General features: G+C 37.7%; 1 protein-coding gene across 1 annotated transcript in view; it reads left to right on the plus strand.

The window, feature by feature from the left end:
* The first annotated feature begins 208 nt into the window (after positions 1-208).
* Positions 209-19331, plus strand: part of LOC104607527 (zinc finger CCCH domain-containing protein 44) — a 36807-nt gene continuing 17684 nt past the window's right edge. The window contains exons 1-5 of the mRNA XM_010273188.3: positions 209-868; positions 1028-1107; positions 7969-8159; positions 15227-16145; positions 16251-16378. Coding sequence (XP_010271490.1) covers positions 411-868; positions 1028-1107; positions 7969-8159; positions 15227-16145; positions 16251-16378 — 1776 coding nt within the window. The 5' untranslated portion in view covers positions 209-410. The remainder of the gene's footprint in view (positions 869-1027; positions 1108-7968; positions 8160-15226; positions 16146-16250; positions 16379-19331) is intronic.

Consider the following 19331-nt stretch of genomic DNA (forward strand, 5'->3'; position numbering starts at 1 on the left):
ATGAACGGTCAGGCGTCGATATGAATGGGCCCAGAACAAACCCTATATGAAAGGGGCCCACATCAAACTAGAATGGTATGTTGCTTCTTCTTGGATAAAAGGGGGCAGTTTCGATATTTCAGTTGTAATTAGGGACATTTTCGGCGCACTCCCTTTCTTAAAGATAACTCCCCTTGTTAACCCCGGTACCAAAGGAGGCCTGATCTTTATGCGTACCCTTTTTCCTTATCGGGGGACGGTCTGGCGCGTCCCGTCCCCGCTTTGGTTCGTCTGTGCTTACGGAACCAAAAAAACGACTATCGTATCATTTTCTTCTTCTCGCGCTGCCAAGTAGCGAAAAATTGAATTAGTAGCAGGACTGTGAATTTAGGGTTTCTTTGGTTGCTCTAATTTAGGGTTTCTACTTTGCCATGGAAGAAGAGGAGGAATGTGCGGGCGTTTACAGGCCTTCTCTGAAAATCGAGCATTCGAACCACGACAAGTTTGAGGAGCTTGAGGAGTTCCCAAATGTTCAACAATGCGGAGTTATTCCAGAGATGGACGATTCGCAGCTTGTCGGGGGGTCGCCCGTTGTTACTGAAGGGGCTGATGTGGCTGGGGAAGGAGCTGATGTGGCTGAAGATGAGTCAGCTATGGTCGGGGAAGGGGCTGCTGTGGCTGGAGAAGAAGCTTCGCCGATGGAAGAGGCGGAGGTCGAGATGGAGATGGACGCAGAGGAGACCGAGGTTACAGAGACTACCAAAAGTGGCGGGAAGCGCAAGCGAGGACGGCAGGCGAAGGTTCAGCCCAGATATTCATCGAAGAAGAATGAAGAGGATGTGTGTTTCATTTGTTTTGATGGCGGGAACCTCGTGCTTTGCGATCGCCGGTGAGGTCTCCTCTTTTTCGTGTTATTCTTGTTCAATTTATTTATTTATTTTGACTTATTTTTATTGATTTCACCTTTATTTATTGTTTCTGGTTTTTGTAATAATTTCCCCTTCTCTTTCCTTGCTTATTCCTAAGAAAGTGTTTTGGTGGTTGTTAGGGGCTGCCCTAAAGCGTATCACCCTGCTTGTGTTAACCGGGATGAGGCATTTTTCCGTTCTAAGGGTCGCTGGAATTGCGGTGAGTGGCACTGTTTCACTTTAACTTCCTATTTTGTTGAACTTCTTGCATTTTATCGCTCATCTTTTTCTTATTCTTCTTGCCTGCCCTGTTAAATGTTTTCTTTTTGGTGACTGATAGTGTGGTTTTTATGGTGGTTCTCATATTGTAAATTTGTAATGTGGGTCCTGTACGTTCGTATATTGTAAACTAGGGAGAGCTCGAGCAATGTAAACGAAAATATTGATTGGACATAGGCCTCACATATCACATTTTGCGTTTATGACAACAGAACTCGTATTCTTCTCTAGTTGCTTCACCAACCACATAACGAATTGGCTTGTAGTAGAAACTCTCTTGCATACCATATAACTTAGTTCAAACATATGCTAGTGCGAATTCTTGGTTCCTTTTACATAAAACAATTCGTGGTTCCTTTCAATTAATGGAAAAATTACTTATATATCCATTAATCTTATTTGACCTTTTTGTGCTTTCCTGTAAAGGTCAGGAGGTGCATAAGAAAGACAAAATATATTGTGGGAAAATTATAGAGAAACCCCTTCAAGGAACTGGTTGTTATTATTTGCGATATCGCCCAGCACACTGTTTGTCATTGGCGAACTGGTCCATGGAGTAACCCCTTGCGAATGTATATATGGGTGTGAGTGTGGTTACCTTGGAAATGCCTAACTCTGCCAGGGGCCTGAAAACTCTCTAAGGTCTCTTAGGCAATTATTTGCCTACAAGTAACTTGTTGGATTGTGCTTTCTCTCTGTAGGGGAATTGTGAAATGATCTGAATTTATACTTTCAGATTTATGGATTCCGTGGCACTTTGTTGCTTGTTTCTGCTCTCGCTTGTGGGTATGAGCTTTGCTTCACATGCGAATTTGTGCCAGGCCTTTGAGATATGGTTGCCATTCTTCTGGTAACTTTACTGCAGTTTATGCAAATAAGAGAGCTGGTAACTTGTGGCATAACCAGGTGGGATGGATGTTCAGATCACTGGGGGCAAAACTGCTGCAGCTGTTAATGCAAGTTTTTCTGCCCTTGGCTTAAGACTAGATATGTTATTTGGTGGTGTTCAATGAGTAGTGAGCGGGAGAGGCAGAGAAGGAAGACACCGTTTTGGTTTTAGAAGAAAATTGAATGCTTGATTTTTTGAAGAAGATTGCCCCACTTTTTGATTAGTTGTAAGCAATGTTGTTTTATTTTTGAGTTGCTGATAAAATAATGTTGTTTTTTTAATTGAGTTTACAGACAGACAGCCCAACCAAAAAGTTGCTCAGGCATAATGTTGCCTACTGTTCAATTAGAACCTCTCAACCCCTGATTTAGCTATTCCTTCAGTGATGGGTTTTAGTTTCCTTGATATTCATCTCATCTGGCCATTCAGTTGAGATGGGATTTCTCTAATTTCATTAAGAAAATGTGAGAGTATCCATGGACTCCTCCCCAAACTTTGACACCGCAATATTGCATTTCTTGAATCTCCTTCAACAGTTATTGATGTGATCTAGTATTCTAGTGCTACTTGACTGTACTGGGACCAACCAACAGGGCTCCAACCTTTTCTTCTGTGGAGTCTCCTTTGGAACATGTTTGTAATGGAAAAAGAAAGGCATCTTTCTTTCTACCATGTTCATATGTAAGTGAAGATAATTGCATGAGAAGGTAGTTTAGGTAAAACACAGAGTTTATTCTCTTAATAGCTTTCTATTCAGACCAAAGTCTATCTTTAAGGTTGTTTGCATCCTATCCACAACCCATTTTGAAAAGTTAAAGCACCTTCCTGATCATGTATTACTGCAAATCTTCTGGGTCATGGATCTCAATATTAGACATTGACTAAATCTAATCTATTTTACTGCTAACTTCTGAAGTTCCTACTACGTTGTTGATATTATTGGTTCATTTCTTATTCCTGGTGATTTTATCTGTGCGGCTTGAGTTATTCTGGGTGGCTAGGTTCAATTTCGTATATGCTTCTTTAAAGACCGAGCTTTTGACAGATGGAAATAAACAAGGACACTATTTTTTTTCTCATTGACTTATAAATGGTAAGGATCCTTGAGTCGCCTATTTGTTGGGTATCCAAAATTTTTATAATCAGAAACTCAGAATATAATAAAAATTTATTAATAAAAAGGATGAAGTACAGTTTCCATGCCTTTTTTTCTTCCTGATTAACAACAAAAAGGAAATAACTACTGTTTCCAAGTTGAGTCTATAGCATTTTTTCGTTCATGCAAGGTATTGAAACACTTGTATTGTTTATCATTGTTTTGATACTTCATCTAAGGGAGTTTTTTGTAGTGATGTCAACAGGTTGGGTTTGCCTCAACCTAAACCCAACCCAACCTGGCTAGATAAGGAAGGGTTATAAACCTGATTATGGATGATCTGACACTAACCCCATAAGGTCAGGTCTGTGCAGTTTTACCATTTAACCTGGCCCACTGATTAGAGATTGGCAATTGCAACATCCTTCTTAGCTTCTCAAGGATGGTAAGTGTTGATAATTTTGTAAGATCTGATGTTCTGGCTCTAATTAAAGGTGTACTTCCTGCCTAAGCTCTGTCGGATGGAGAGAGTTTATTGTTTGAAAGGGACTATAAAATTGTTATAAGCTAGCTACAGTCGGGTAAAGAAGCACTATGGATTTTCAGGTCATTGGTTAGATAATCTAGAGCTGAGCTGGTGACCTGAATACATTGTCCAGTTGGGTCCCAAGAACGGCAAACACAATGTTAACATGGAGGTGTTATGCGAGGCATTCCACTACCTGGAGGTGTGAGGCATAGTTTAGAAGTCAGAATGTAACAGGCATAAGCCTCCTTAAGAGGAGGGGGATGGGGAGGAAGAAGAGGAAGGAAGATCTCATTTTTCTTTATTTAGAAAAAAAATCTTTTATGTTAAGAAGAATGAAGATGCATAGCACCACTAGCTGAAAGGGGGATCTTGTCAAAGACCCAAAGTGGGGGTGAGCAAGCAAAGCGAGCAAAACTACAGACTCAATTTGTAGTTTAGACTTCAAATTTGAAATGAAAATTAAGTTTCTAGGACCTTCTTACGTTCTGATGTGATCATATGTCAGACATACAATCATCCAATATGGTTTTTAATCACTTCATGCCAATTGTCTCATTTTTCCTGAGCCATGCATGATCCAGTTACAGCCCTTTACAAGTAAAATTTAGCCAGACTTGGCAATCGGGATCTGTAGTATACTTCTCGGAAAACATCTTTGTTTAAATGCAATAGAAACATCAAATGAATACATATTTTATTAAAAGAGTAGCAACAATGAAAAGGTGTTGACTGTATAGCAATTAAAGCACCAGATTATCAAGAATGCAGGCATCTATGAATGAGAGAGTATCATTATGTTCACCAAACTTGATAAAAAATAAAAACTGAGCTACAATTCAAACCAGATCCACGCACTCCCCATGCAGAAGTGTCCTGTTGACCCCTGTTCTGGCGAGAATGATCAGCTACACTGTTTGCCGCAATGTTTTGAAAGGCATGGGATTGATGAACTTGAATTTGATTTCTGAATTAGCAATGTCCTGGTCAAAAATTTGAAACTTGTTCAAAATCATAATTAAATCCTGAAACATCGGAAACTTAATTAGAATTGTAAACTTTGGCTGCCATGGGTGCAATAGTTGTAAATTTGTTGGATGCAACAAGGATAAAAATTTTGCAACCAATAAGTTCTTTGACCAATTAATCCTCAAGTTAGACATCCTCTCAAAGAGTTTCACAACCAGCCTCAAATTTTCCACTCCCTCCCTACTTTCTCCCTCACAAAAAATAAGTATATCATATGCAAACCGTCAGTGAGTGACCAAAATATTATTCCTCCCAATTGACCAACCCTTGAATAGCTGCAAACAATTTGCTCTCGAAATCAATTTACTTGGGGCTTCAGCAATGAAAGTAAATAGAAAGGGAGAAAGGGGGTCACCCTGCCTAAGCCCACTGAATCCTTCAAAGAAATCATACACTGTCCCATTAACCATTACTGAATAGTGACTAGTTTGTAAACATCCCTTAATCCATTTACACCACAAATTTCCAAAGCCGCACCTCCTAATAATATCGATCAAGAAGTTCCAATCCACTAAATCATAGGCTTTTTCCAATCATGTTTGATAGCCACTCTTTTCCTCTTTAATCTCTTTTGAGCCTCCATACATTCATTGGCAATTAAGATTTGATCAATAATCTGTCTATCCTGTATAAAGGCCCCTTGAGATTGAGAAACAAATGGAGGGGTCACCTTCTTAGTCCTTAGAGACAACACCTTTGCTATCACCTTGTAAATACTGGTGACTAGACTTATTGGTCTGAAATTCCTTGGCTGGTTGGCATTTATCTTTTTTGGGATCAGTGCTAAAAATGTTTCATACCCGGATTTATTACCCCTCTTCTATAGAATTCATTGAACACTCTGAGCAGATCTCCTTTAATTATGTCTCAACAGTTTTGATAGAATGCCCTTGTGAAACCATCGGGTCCTGGTGCTTTTGATTTGTTCATAGAAAAGGCCGCTTCCTTAATCTCTCCCTCTTCAAACTTTTTTTTCCAAAACTTGGACTTGAGTCTTCCCCAATGTCTCCCAATCAATGCCTTCAATCCTCCATCTCTCAACTAGGGGTCTTCTGTTATTCCATCCAGCATATCGGGCTGTGTTGATATTTTGAACCTTGGGATGCAGTATTTTCTTTTGATTTTTTCATGTACAGTTGTTCTATTAATGGGTGTTATCTGGTTAACAATCCCTACGAGGGACAATTCATGATGTTTTGGAATGACTATTACCAATGATAGATGAGAAAAAAATGGAAGAAGCTGGTGATTCCCTGAACTTTTTGGCAATGGATTACAATGATCATATTGTGCTTGAAGCAAGTTACATGCTAGGTACGCCTACCTGGTCGTTTTACCTTTTCACCTGCATATTTGTGGTCAACCATCTAAACCATTTCGTCTCATTTTCATAATTGCAAACAGTGTTTTCCCCATTCTTCAGCCAACTAACTAGTACCTTTACCAATATTCATCACACTAGCTTGCTGAACCCCCTCTAACACACTGACATTTCAGTCATTGTAGTCTCCTTCACCACTTGGCCCTGAAAATATTGCTTTCGCAAGCCCTTATCCCTCACAATCCCTTCTTCATTCCTTATATCTCCTCTGTCCTCTCACCCCCAAGGGTCCTGGATTTCCATAACTACTTCCATCAAATTTATGCTGTCAAAATATCCTCTTTGGGTTCCCACCTTCTCAATTCCTTGATTATTGTAAATGCTGAAACTGCCACTGCCAGTCAGCCACCACCTCCCATTCTCTTACAATGTCATTGATAGAGAAAGGCTTAAAGATCTCCAATGATTTTATCCAGAACACCACTTTAATCTTTATGAATTCAATTAATGGCTGCTTGGTTCTATTTTGTTCTTTAAAGATTCTTGCATTCCTTTTTCTCCAAATTGTCCATAAGATAGTTGCCCTTGTACACTTGCATAATGCTCTTTCTCTTCTTATGGTTTACCCTAAGGGTCCAAGAGAGAATGTATCTGTCACACAAGTTGGAGTTGCCTTCCTGCAGCCAAATAGATAAAAAAACATTCCCAATTACCAACAACAAATGAACCCTTGCAGGAACTTGTTCAGACCACACCTCATCACAAGCATTGTAAAGAATGCATCAATTAGGGTATAAGCACAAGCATTATAAAGAACACATCAATTAAGGTATAGGCACCAATAGCATCTCTCTTTTTTTTCATTTTTTTTTTGGTAATATGTCTAGCAAAAAGTATGAACCCTTGGAGGAATTGGTTTAACCACACCTCTTTAACAGAAAAGGACTGGGATGGGTCACGATGGGAAGAAAGAGCCTTAAGAATGAGGCTCAAGAAAAAGAACCAGAAGGTCAAGGACTAGGAATCTGAACCCTCTTGTTGGCTTTGAGGGTTCCACAAAACTTCCCTCCAGCTCATATAAAAGTAATTAATAACGTTATCAAGCTATGACTCTCAAATTCCCCTTCAGAAAACTAAATTGCAATTAAACCCAAAGGAGGAGGAACTAGGGGAAAAACCTAGAAACTAGCTTATTCTTGAAGGAGGAAAGGTTAAAGAAGGGAAATGATCTCTAAGAGAAGTCTCCGCCAACCATACTGAAACAGATTCTATCACTTTAACACACATCAAGCCTGAGGAGGAATGAAGGAAGCATACTGTGAATAGCCTTCCAAGGAGATGCTAATGCTGCCTTTGTTGATACTCTGGCATCCCAGCCATTATCCTCTACCCCATGATTGCTTGCCACCAACTTGTGCTACAATTTCTCTATCACTTGAGAATCTCTACAACCCTTTCCCTAGTAATGCCTTGTTCTTCTTAGCCACCCTCCCAATCCCCAGCCCTTCCCCTGGCACCCATAAAATGTCTCTCATAATTGTCTCCACCTTTCTAATTACCCCTTGTGGCATCCTGAAAATTAATAAATGGTGATAGGTAAATTAGAAAGAATGGACTTAATGAAAGTAATTCTTCCTCCAAGTGAGATATAGTTCCTTTCCCAATCTGCTAACTTTCTGTAAGTTGCATGTTTTCACTGATTTTCTTTCTTTTGAGCTAATGGGATTATTGCTAATTTTCGTCTAATTAGCCATGTAAGCTGAGCTTACTGTTTTGAAATGTGGTTTTTGAATATCCTGCTATTTTTTTTTTGATTGCTAATTTCTTGCTACTTATAGACACTGGTTTCACTGCTTGTTAATATGGTTTGGTCTTTGGATTTCCTAAAACTCTTTTGTTTGCTGGCATAACTGCTGCCTTTTGTGATTGTCATTCCTGCAGGTTGGCATATATGTAGCAAGTGTGAAAAGGCTTCTTCCATTTATATGTGCTATACATGTACATTTTCTTTATGCAAGAATTGCATCAATTTAGCTGAGTTCTTTTCTGTTAGAGGAAACAAAGGTTTCTGTGCTACATGCAGGAGTCTTGTAATGCTGATTGAAAATGGTGCCCAGGCTAACCCGGAAATGGTATGATTTATTGTCTCTCTGTTATTATAGATTTTTTTAGAAGGTTTTTCATTTTTGTTATACATTTGATAGAACAATACACTGAGTTTCTTATTCTCAAGTTTGGCTGTAGCAACATTTTGGGTCAAACATTCTTTACTTTCCCGGTTGGGTTTTAGTTCATACACTTAAGATATTTGCATTAATGTTAGAAACAGAATATACAAATTTGCATTCTGAATTACAATCTTATTTTAGAGAGGTCAGACCTCTCCCCATTTATATAATTGCAACTTCGTCTAGAACGTATTATCCCTCAGAACTCGTTTATTTAAAGTATCAGTCTATGGTTAGCTGATCTCTGAATCCACTGCACTACGATGTCCATCCTACTCATCATCCATCTAATCTTTTTGATTTCATTCCTGTACATCCAAAGAGCTTCTTTGTAATTCATCAGCCATCTGATTAGACCATTTGAATCCCTTTCTGTTATCAACTTCTGTATATTCATTTCTTTTGTTCTCTTCAAACCTTCCGCGACAGCCATCATTTCTGCTCCCAATGAGTCCCCTATTTCAATCGGCCCTGAGAGCATTGCTATTACATGACTTGTTCCTAAAAACTCCCTACTCCTGGTTCCCCTGGGTTACACATTCTGCTGCCATCAAAATTTAATTTTATATAGCTTTCCTATGGAGGTAACCGTTTTTTGTGTTCTATTTTCTTGGCCACTGAACAGTCTGCTATTTCTTCAAGTTCCTCAATCTATCATTGACTGAATACAAAGAAAAGGCCTCTAAGGTTTTCACCCAATGAGATACCTTCACTGATATGCATTCAAACAATGCCTTCAAGCTTCTCTCCTGATCTTTTTATCTTGCCAAGGTGGTGTTGAAGCCTGTAAGTTATTGGAGTTGCTCAGACCTTGCAAGTCATTTTAGTATTATCATTTAGAAGTCAATTCTGGGGACATGGCTTAATTTATCATGAGTTCTGTACCACCAATTGCTGCTTGGAGTCCAGGGGTGTAACTTGGGCCGGGTTAGCCTGACCTTTGCTGAAAAGTTGGTGTTGGGGATTATGGTTGAAAAATACAAACGTGTCTTAACTTCAGGTTGGGTTATTGTAATGCATTAGGAAAGTTGATCCAGCCCAACCTACGTTGTCTTTTCATATTTGTATATATAAATATTTATATATGTATTTTTAAGTTTAAAGGCTATGCCCCCCCACCCCCCAACATGAGTAGAATACTCCTAAAGCACTGTAAACTTTTCCTCATCTAAAGGTTTAACCAACCACCCACTCAAAAAAAAAAACACTCTAGTTGACCCTAATTGGCTAATCATAAGTCTAGGAAAGTGGCATTTTTTTTCTTAAATTGAGAAAAAAAGGTGAAGAAATTGGGCTAACACAACCTGATAGTTCAACAACTTGGGCTGGGATAGGATTGGCCTCAACCCAAGCTAACCTGCTCTGACTTGCACCCTTATTGGAATTCCTTTTTTTGCTTATACATGTGATTCATAGTTTTCAAGGCGCCAAGGCGAGGCTGGGCGTCAGGGGGGCGCCTTGTCGCCTATGCGATGGGTTTTTTTATATAGAAAACATAGATCCTAGGGTAGTTCCCTAGGTACCATAGCCATATTTCCTTAATAATTATTCATAATTTTCATAAGAAAAGTATAGAGTTCATGTTAAAGTATAGAAAATGAACATATTTATGAGAAGGAAAAGAAAATTCAAAAAATATAGGGGCTGAACCCTTAGTAGTAGTAGTAGTTGAAAATGTGTTGATTAGGCAAAACTTTAAGTTCTTCCTTGCTTATTGGTTCAGGTTTTAAAGTGTCTTTGAGGGTTCAATACAGCATTTAGCAATGTTTGTATTGGTTAAATCCCAACAAATAAGAAAATAATAAAAACAATTTAGTATATAAACACACAAAATGAATATTTTAATTTAATAGTGCCTATTTTATAATTATAGTGTCAAAAATAAAGAATAAAAAAGTATTTTACAATACATAGTACAAAACTGCTTGGCGATTAGGCGAGGCGAGCCTCAAAGGGCACCTTGTCGCCTAGGCGTCGCCTTGACAACTATGATGTGATTACAAAAACAATTTTCATGGATATCTTAATATGTTTCTCCTAGAATCCGACATTCATTAATCTGACCTCTGAAACTGCAGAAACCACAACAGAAGTTAGGATGCCAAGGTTGAATCTGGCCTTGTGGAAAAGGAAAACAAGGCTTGGTAGCTGTGGATCCTTTATTACCCTTTTCTTTACTGTCTTGTCCTTTTTATTCAGCTTAAACTGTGTTCTGACACTTGAAATAGACTGGATTTGGACCATAAAATTGATTGGATTGGATAAAGTACTACAGGATTGAAAGCTATGTTGGATTTCAACTACTTCCTACAGTTTGACCCAGTCAACCTTTCTTTTAGCATTCAGTTGTGTGTAGCTTGCAAATGGGGCTGACCTTCTGCAGGGCTACAATTGGATTGGATTTCGATCAGATCTAGCTACAACCAAATCAGATCTGGTTATCAAATCTTTGGATCCAAATCCAATCTGGAATCTGATATGTAGGATTCAGATTTAATCAACCTCCGCCTATTGTGCTCAAAATGACAAACTTTTAAAAAGTATTAAAAAACTAATTTCTTTTAACTTATACGTGTATAATAAATGTATAAATATAAATACAAAATATCATCATCATTATCATCCAAGCCTTATCCCAACTACATGGGATGGGCTACATGAATCCTGTTTCACCATTCTATTCTGTTTAAAGTCATATCAATTTTTGAAAAGTGTGCTTAAATAATTTCTTAGTACTTCCACTCTTGCCCTTTTTGGTCTATCCCTAGCCCTTCTAGTCCCTTCAACATGCAACAGACCACTTCTTTTTACAGGTGCCGCCAGTGGTCTTCTATGCATGTGACAAACCATTTTAATATAGTTTCTCTCATTTTATCACCTATTTGAGCTACTCCTAGGTTCCTTTGAATGACTTCATTCTTACCCATCATTTCTAGTTTTTATTTTCTTTACTTATCCATCTCAGCATTTACATTTCTGCCACACTCATATTTAGGACATGTTTCTTTACTGGCCAAGACTCCACACCATACATTATGGCTGGCCTTACAACAGCTTTATAATTTTTTTTTGACGCCATAAAACTTCCTTTTAATCTAAGTTGTATTCTCCTATCACATAACACTCTGGATGCATCCCTCAATTTTGCCCATCCTGCTCTAGTTCTATGGGTGATATCGTCCTCATTCTCTCTCTTTTTTAGCACAGTCTCTCCCTTGTTGTGAATTATTGAATTTATTAGTTATAAACTTTAGTATATATATACACATGATTATACTGTATATATTTATAATAATTTTCAATTGGACTTGGATTTAATCAGATTTGATGGGTTAAATCCACATCCTATCCAATTATTAATCTGCAAGTGCTAACATCCAAAATTGGGATAATCAGATAAGATGTTGAATTGGGTATCGGACTTCTGGAGTCCATTGACAGCCATAACCTTCACTCCAGTCTTCTTTTATATCTTTAGCTGATAATCAAATAAGTTTTATATCAGAGAAGAAGAAGAATGGTCCCACTTGAAAAGAATCATGCAGATGGGGGTGAAGGATATACAACTATAAGTTGACTTAAGCAGATAGCAATATCAAACAAGCAACTACAGCTTAGGGCTGAGCCTGAGAAGCCAGGGCCTGTACAAGGTTCATCATGCAAATCCTTCCTCAAGAGAAAACCATGAACCTTTTGCAAGAGAGTTCACAAGATCATTTTCTGATGGTACCTATCTGGATGTACTATTCACTTATTCAGTCAAACAGTCAAGCATCTCAGTTTTCTGATCTGATGTCTTGGAGCCCAAGGACCATCTGGACCAGTCAAAAGCTACCCAATCATTACTTGGTATTTATCAAAAGAAAAAAAAAAACAAAGCTATCCAATCACCACTTGGTGATAGAGGTAGGAAGCTGAAAACTTACAGCCAAAAGAAGAACCCAACATTGTGGTTGTAGGTTATTGCTGTAATTTTTCAAAGTTATTTTCTTTTCTCTTTGGTATTTTTTCAAATTGCATTAAGATATGGTTTTCCTAGTTGAATTAGGAGTTGGCTATCCTCATCATGGTAGTCATATGTTTTCCTAATTGGTTTAGGACTTGTGTAGTTATTTCAGTAAGTGAAATGTTATCTTAGTAGGTGTAGTTCATTGTCCTAAGAGAACTCAGATTTGTCTCCTACCGAAAAAGTCAACTTTTTATTTCAGTCCTAAATGACCACTAGTATTTGAATCATCCTTGGTGTTTTAGTGGCATTTTCTTGGTTTTAAAGTAGGAGGCAAGGGAAAAAGGCATAGCCAGCCTTCCAATCTATGCTTATATTCAAGGCCTTTGGTTTTCTTCACATAAAAAGGTATAGTTGGAGTTTCTATTTGGAATTGTTCCAAATTCCTTTGTGATGTTGATTTTTTTGATCAATGACAGGAAACCATTAGATTAATAAAAAATTTAGTTACTACACTCCAGAGAGAGATAAAAAGGCTTAACTCTCTCCAAGAGGACAACAAAGAAAAAACTTACAAAACAGCCCAAAACATTTGATCCCTTCCCACCCCTGCATTGCCAAAGCAGCTGTAAATGCATTTACTCTTTCTCAACCCACTGAAATTGGATTTCCAGCCCCCTAGTCAGCCATTTAATCTCCCTCCTTTCATTAGCAAATTTCCACAGTCCACTTTCCTTCTGTAAGCAGCTTAACACCAGGTTTGAGTTCCCTTCAACGGCTAACTTTTGTATCAGTTCCTTAGTCTTCCTTATACCCTTCAGTACAGCATAAATCTCAGCTTTAAGAGAATCCTCAACCCCAATGGGACCTGAATTGCAAGTACCTTCCCATCCTCATCTCTAAAGGCCCCTCCTACACCTGACGGACCTGGATTGTCCTCACTACTACCATCAAAATTTAACTTTGTAAAGCCACAGGCTGGTGGTGACTACACAGGACAAACAGAAGAGCGAGCAGGAGCAGAATTAGCCACCTCCATCTAGCTATTCAGCAACGTATCCGTAGAAACATCATCAAACAGGTCCAAGGATTTTAGCCAGTTCACCACCCTAACTGTTATTACTTCAATAAGGGTTTTCTTTACTTCTTTCAAGGATTGCAAGCACCTTTGTGATGCTGATTCCTTCAAGAAACTATTGAGTTCTCTTTCTTAATTGTTACTCTAGGTGCTAACTCTAGAGAATCCTAGGCACTGATTCCTGGATTATTTTTATCCTCTTTGTAGGTATATTGTATATCACCTGGCATTTCTCTTCAACAATCAAATCTGGCCACCCACCTTCGGTCCAGGTTTTGAACTTTTGGATTCAGTGCCAGTCATCATCATCGTATCATCTAAGCTTTATCACAACTATATGGAGTTGGCTACATGAATCCTGTTTCACCATTCCGTTCTATTTAATGCTATATCCATTGTTAAATTTTGAAAGCTTACATCATTTCTTACTACTTTGACCAATGTACATTTTGGTCTGCCCTCACCTTTTCATCCCCTTCAACTTGCATGTGTTCAACATTGGTGCTGTTGATGGTTTTCTATGCACGTGTTCAACATTTTTTTTGGATTTCTTTTGAAGGGCTACACAATGGGGGGCAGCCCATCTCCCAACTCATAACCCCCCCCAATGCAGGTGCAGGTGGGATTTGATCCCAAGTCTCTGCTAGATCAGTAGGAGACCTTACCAACCAGCTGGTTGGCACCTTGCTATGCACGTGTTCAACCATCTTAGTCTACTTTCTAACATTTTATCACATATTGGAGCTACTGTTGCATTCAATGCTAGTATTTGTTTTAATCAGAACATAATAAAGTGCATTTATAATTTGGAAATCAAAGGAATCCTTTCCGACTTCTCCAATTCTAAACATGATTAATCTTAACTTTGATGGTTGTACCTTGGGGGCTTATAAAAAAAAAGGTTGTACCTTGGCGAATCGAGGAATTTCTGGAGTTGGGTGTGTTTTCAGAAATTGGGAGGGAAGCATTGTTGCTCTATAAGTTTTGGTGACTATATTAGGGCAGATATTTGGTTGTTCTAAATGGGCTAAATCTGGCTATATCTTGGTATTGCAAGGATATCTTGGTTGAATCCTTGAAGGGGACTCAACATGTAATTGCATTTTGGTTGAGAAACAATAAAATGGTCATGGAAGATTAGATATATGTTAAAGGAGATTACAAATTTAGTGCTGGAACTGGGGACAGTTAACAAATGGACTCCGAGATCAGCTAATAGTGTTGGGGAAGGTTTTGCATAACAAAGGTCAAATAGAAGATAAATGTACTGGGGTTCAACTCCACAGGGTGGGAACTCATAAACATGAAGCATGATATTCGTAAGGCAGCTAGCCAAGGATAGATACCTTTTACAGGTGTTTTGCACATTAAACCAGAAAGCCACACACTCCTTTTTCAACACAACAGCCCATTAACTCCATACAATGATACAAGAAAATCGTCAGGACTAATCATAATAGTTTGAGCCTAAAATAAGTCCCTAATCATCAAGAGAAAACCTAAAATAACTCCCTCTTCTCTACTACCGCAAGCTAAATTGTCAACAAGCTGGATACAGTGGAATAAGATGTTCACTTCAGCAGTCAATAATTCTAGTTTCTTTCTTCATCCATCAACCAACACATCAGCATCCAAAAATCTTCCTCAACATCCAATGAGAATGTTCCTTGATGTACAGTAGTATAATTTGTGATGCCTGTAAACACCCATGTGCTTTGCCACATCATTTAACACTTTTGGCTGCTTTATTGTACTTCTACTGTATGTTGTGCTAATTTTGTCTCATTTGATTCAAAAATCAGTATTAATGGCTGAATCATCAAAATGCTGTTGAATTAAACGATTATGAACTGCCAGAATATATTGTGCTTTATCTATTTTGTACTTTAATGGTTGATTTCTGCTATTTATCTGAAGCTTTCTTTTGATTTCTGTATATATGTGCAGGCTAATGTAGATTTTGATGACAAAAGTAACTGGGAGTACCTTTTCAAGGATTACTGGATGGATTTGAAACAGAAGCTGTCTTTAGCTTTAGAAGAACTCACTCAAGCCAGAAATCTGTCAAAAGGATCTGGTGACACTCAGAAGGACGAATCTTCTGATGAACTGTATGATGCTAAAGATGATAAAGGTTCCAATTCAGACAGTTCTTCTGGTCATGCTGAAGAAGAAAATTCCAAAAGAAGGAAGGCTAGAAAACGATCAAAGACCACCAAAATTGGGGATTCTCCTGGTGTGGCAGAGGCAGCTGGTGGAGATGAGATATTTATGCCTGATAACATTGAGTGGGCTTCAAAAGAGCTTCTGGAGTTTGTTTCACACATGAGAAATGGTGATAAGTCTGTTCTATCACAATTTGATGTCCAAGCGCTCTTGCTAGAATATATTAAAAAAAACAAACTTCGTGATCCTCGGCGGAAAAGTCAAATTATTTGTGATTTGAGACTTGAGAATCTCTTTGGAAAACCACGTGTGGGGCATTTTGAAATGTTAAAGCTTCTTGAATCTCACTTTCTCATAAAAGATGATCCTCAGGCAGATGATATTCAAGGGGAAGCTGTCAATACTGATGCAAGTCCCTTGGATGTTGATGGGAACAATGATATTGTCACAAAGGCAAGTAAAGATAAAAAGCGTAAAACACGCAAGAAAGGAGATGAGAAAGGACCACAAACCAATCTTGATGATTATGCGGCAATTGATGTTCATAATGTTAACTTGATTTATTTGCGACGTAGCTTGATGGAGGATCTACTTGATGATACTGCTAAGTTTCATGACAAGGTCATTGGCTCTTTTGTAAAAATAAGAATTTCTGGCAACAATCAAAAGCAGGATATGTACAGGCTAGTTCAAGTTATAGGTATATTTTTATAATTACTAATTATGGCTTAAAAATTTGTCATTGGCATGCATATATCGGTGCACATTCTTTAGAATTGTAAAACAATCAATAATTATGATGTAGGTACATGCAAAGCTGCAGAGTCTTACAAAACTGGCAAAAAGGAAACAAATGTGATGCTAGAAATATTAAACTTGAACAAGACAGAGATCATATCAATCGATACAATTTCAAATCAGGAGTTCTCTGAGGTAAGAATAAACAATTGAAGGCATGCTCCTTTTCTTATTAACTTTTTTGATTGTTAATTAATGACCAGTAGCTTCATTAATGGAAATCAATTCAGCACTGGGTACAGGCAAAACTTCTTTTCTCCTATTAGAGAGAGGACAAAAACAGGCCTTAACAAACAGTAGAAGCAACTATGTATAGAAGGTCTCCCCAATATAGATCTGATTTTCCGACCCCTCTTGCTATTGAGTCATTCCCTTTCAATGAATTTGGTGATCTGGGCATGCAAATTTTACTATAGAATTAAAGCTGGGTGGATAAAATGGAATTTTGTTTTGGAGTCTGATGCAACCGAAGAATACTAGTAAAGCTGAAGGCAAAACTGCTATGGGCGGCCATGTTTTGTTAGTTACAACAGAAGAGGAACACAAGGTCTTTCAAAAGGTTAGCTATGATTCATCTAGTGTGATGTTGCATAGCTTAGAAAGATATACACTTGACTAGAACTTGGTAAAAGTTGATGAGCGGCAAACTTAGTCCGTATCTGTAATCTTGGAGAGCCTTATTGTTATAAATTTCAATATGGGGGAAACCAGTAACTTAGAAATAGAATTGTTTAATGCTATGGAATAGTTCCTCTGAAACTGAGGAAGTGCCACTTGAAATGCCTGATTCTGTATCCAAACTTGTCAAAAAAATGCGAGATTCTGTATCCAAACTTGTAAAAAAAATGTGAGATTCTGTATCCAAAATGTTAGATCAGGATGCAAATCATAACTTCTTTTTTATTGTTCATTACAAATCAGAATAGTTTTTATTAGCAATCCAGAAGAAAATAGGGATTACAAGCAGAAAGTAAAGCCATTTAGCATGATCATAGTGCATTAAGCAGGTGGCTCCCTAGTGTGGTGGATAGTATGGTAAATAGCTTAGCAAGGGTAGGAGTATCGAGGGACAATCTGGTTTGGGGCACCACACCAGGTCCTGTAGCTAATTTGTAGCACTGTTTGTTCTTCATTGTTAGTATATGGGCAGTTTAGAGTTATTATAGCCCCCTCACTAGCTGGGACCTGTGCAACGCATGGGCTTTATTAAGCAAAATATAAAAATGGAAATCTATGACATTTTAAATTAGGCTTAGCTTGTCCAGCTCCAACCCAAGCATTCTTTTTGGGTGATTTACTTATCTTTAATTACTTTAGCATTTAATTTTTAATTTTTGTTAGTTAATTAATTTTATTTTTTAAATTTCTGCTGATTAATTTTAAAGCTATATGAATTAATTTTAAAATCGTTAATTTTGCAATTTTAACATTATGAAATTATAATTATTTTTATTATTATTTTTTTAAATTTTGCTAACCTGGTTTTTGCTTAAGCTGTTTTCTTTGTCTTCTTAATCCAATTTGCTGAAATAGGTAACTTGATATTATAGATAACGTGTCAACACTGTCAATAGTTGATATGATGATACCATTTGTTTTCACTACTTTTGCTGCACATTACATGGTGATATCAACTTTGATGTTATTGACTGTATCAACGGTGCACTCAGCTTCATCATTTAAACTGTTCACAGTTTCAATAATTCTCCAAACTGGCAGCTTATCAATGGGGTGAAGTAACTTAACCCTTCAACTATAAATGGTAAGTAAAGTTAATAGGTGAATGTGGACTTCAAGAAAAAAGTTAATAGGTGAACGCAATGGAGGTCTTAGTAATTTTCTAAAAATTTTGGGGGAGATATTCTTCAATTGAGATAATGAAGGATCCCTTCTCTTTTAATTTGTACGAATATCCTACTCCTATACAGTGTTGTATGTATCCCCTGTTACAATTTCCTCAAAATCAGAAGATGTGAAATTGCAAGTGAAAGATTGTCTCCTTTTCCCAAATCTTGTACCATCGACGTCCATTCCTCAAATGGAGAAGACATTCTATTCACCTAGGGTTCCAAAGGCGGGTAATGAAAATCCACCATGATGGAAGTGACAAAGGTACTCTTTAGTATTGGAACCCTAACCTATCTTTTCGTCCTTAGAATGAGAAAAACAATGGTTTTCACTTATTGATTCATGCTCCATTAGTTGTGAAGATTGCACCACCTATTCTGGTTCTTGCTCATCTACCTTGCAAGTTTAGATTTAAGCCATTCTCATTGTCTTCTTAACTTGGTTTTATTGAAATAGGTACTGTTAAATCCTGATCGACATGAGAAGTGAAAAGCAGCAGAGAATTTGTCTAATGAAACCATCATAGTCTAGCCAATCTCTCTGCTCAATTCTCTTTCTCTTTTCCCTATATTCTCTCTTTCTGCTTCTTCCCTTCTCTCTCCCCTCTTGTTTTTTCTCTGACAAAGTGTCAAGAGCTCAAAGCACTTCTAACATCTCGGTCATCAAGGTCTCTTTGAACTCAGAATATTGAAATGTTGTCATGTGGAAGACAAGAGGTCTCTAGCTCTAGCTCAAGAGACACATTAATACAGCCATAGACCAATAATTTTTTAATAATGAAAAGTCTCTCAAAATGACATGTTTGTATACATGGACCAGTTTATGTGTTTTTTTTTCTTTAACAAAGAAAAATGCAAAAAAGGAGAAAATAGATAAATTATTTATCTGAAAGGAGAGGCCATGTGACATGGGCTATCTTGTTTTAATTTAATATTTCCTCAAGGATCAAAATTTTGCAGTGTATAGACCCCTATCGGCTGATACATATCATATTGGTGACCCACCAATACACGAAATACATAGAGTTTTGGGTAAGACCTCATTCAGGGGGTAGCAGGCCTTATAGCGACCCCCCTCCCCTGAATATGCTTAAGAAAACTAAAAAAAGCATGGTGTTAAAGTCAAGTTGAGGATAAGTAGTGTAGCTGAAGGTAGGCTTGTAATCTAATTTGTTGAGAAGTTAGGGTTTAGGGTTAATAATCAAGTTGAGGTCAAGTAGCACATCCAAGAGAACATAAGA

This window comes from Nelumbo nucifera, chromosome 5, assembly GCF_055504915.1.
Source record: "Nelumbo nucifera cultivar China Antique chromosome 5, China Antique-T2T, whole genome shotgun sequence".
NCBI classification, from domain to species: Eukaryota; Viridiplantae; Streptophyta; class Magnoliopsida; order Proteales; family Nelumbonaceae; genus Nelumbo; species Nelumbo nucifera.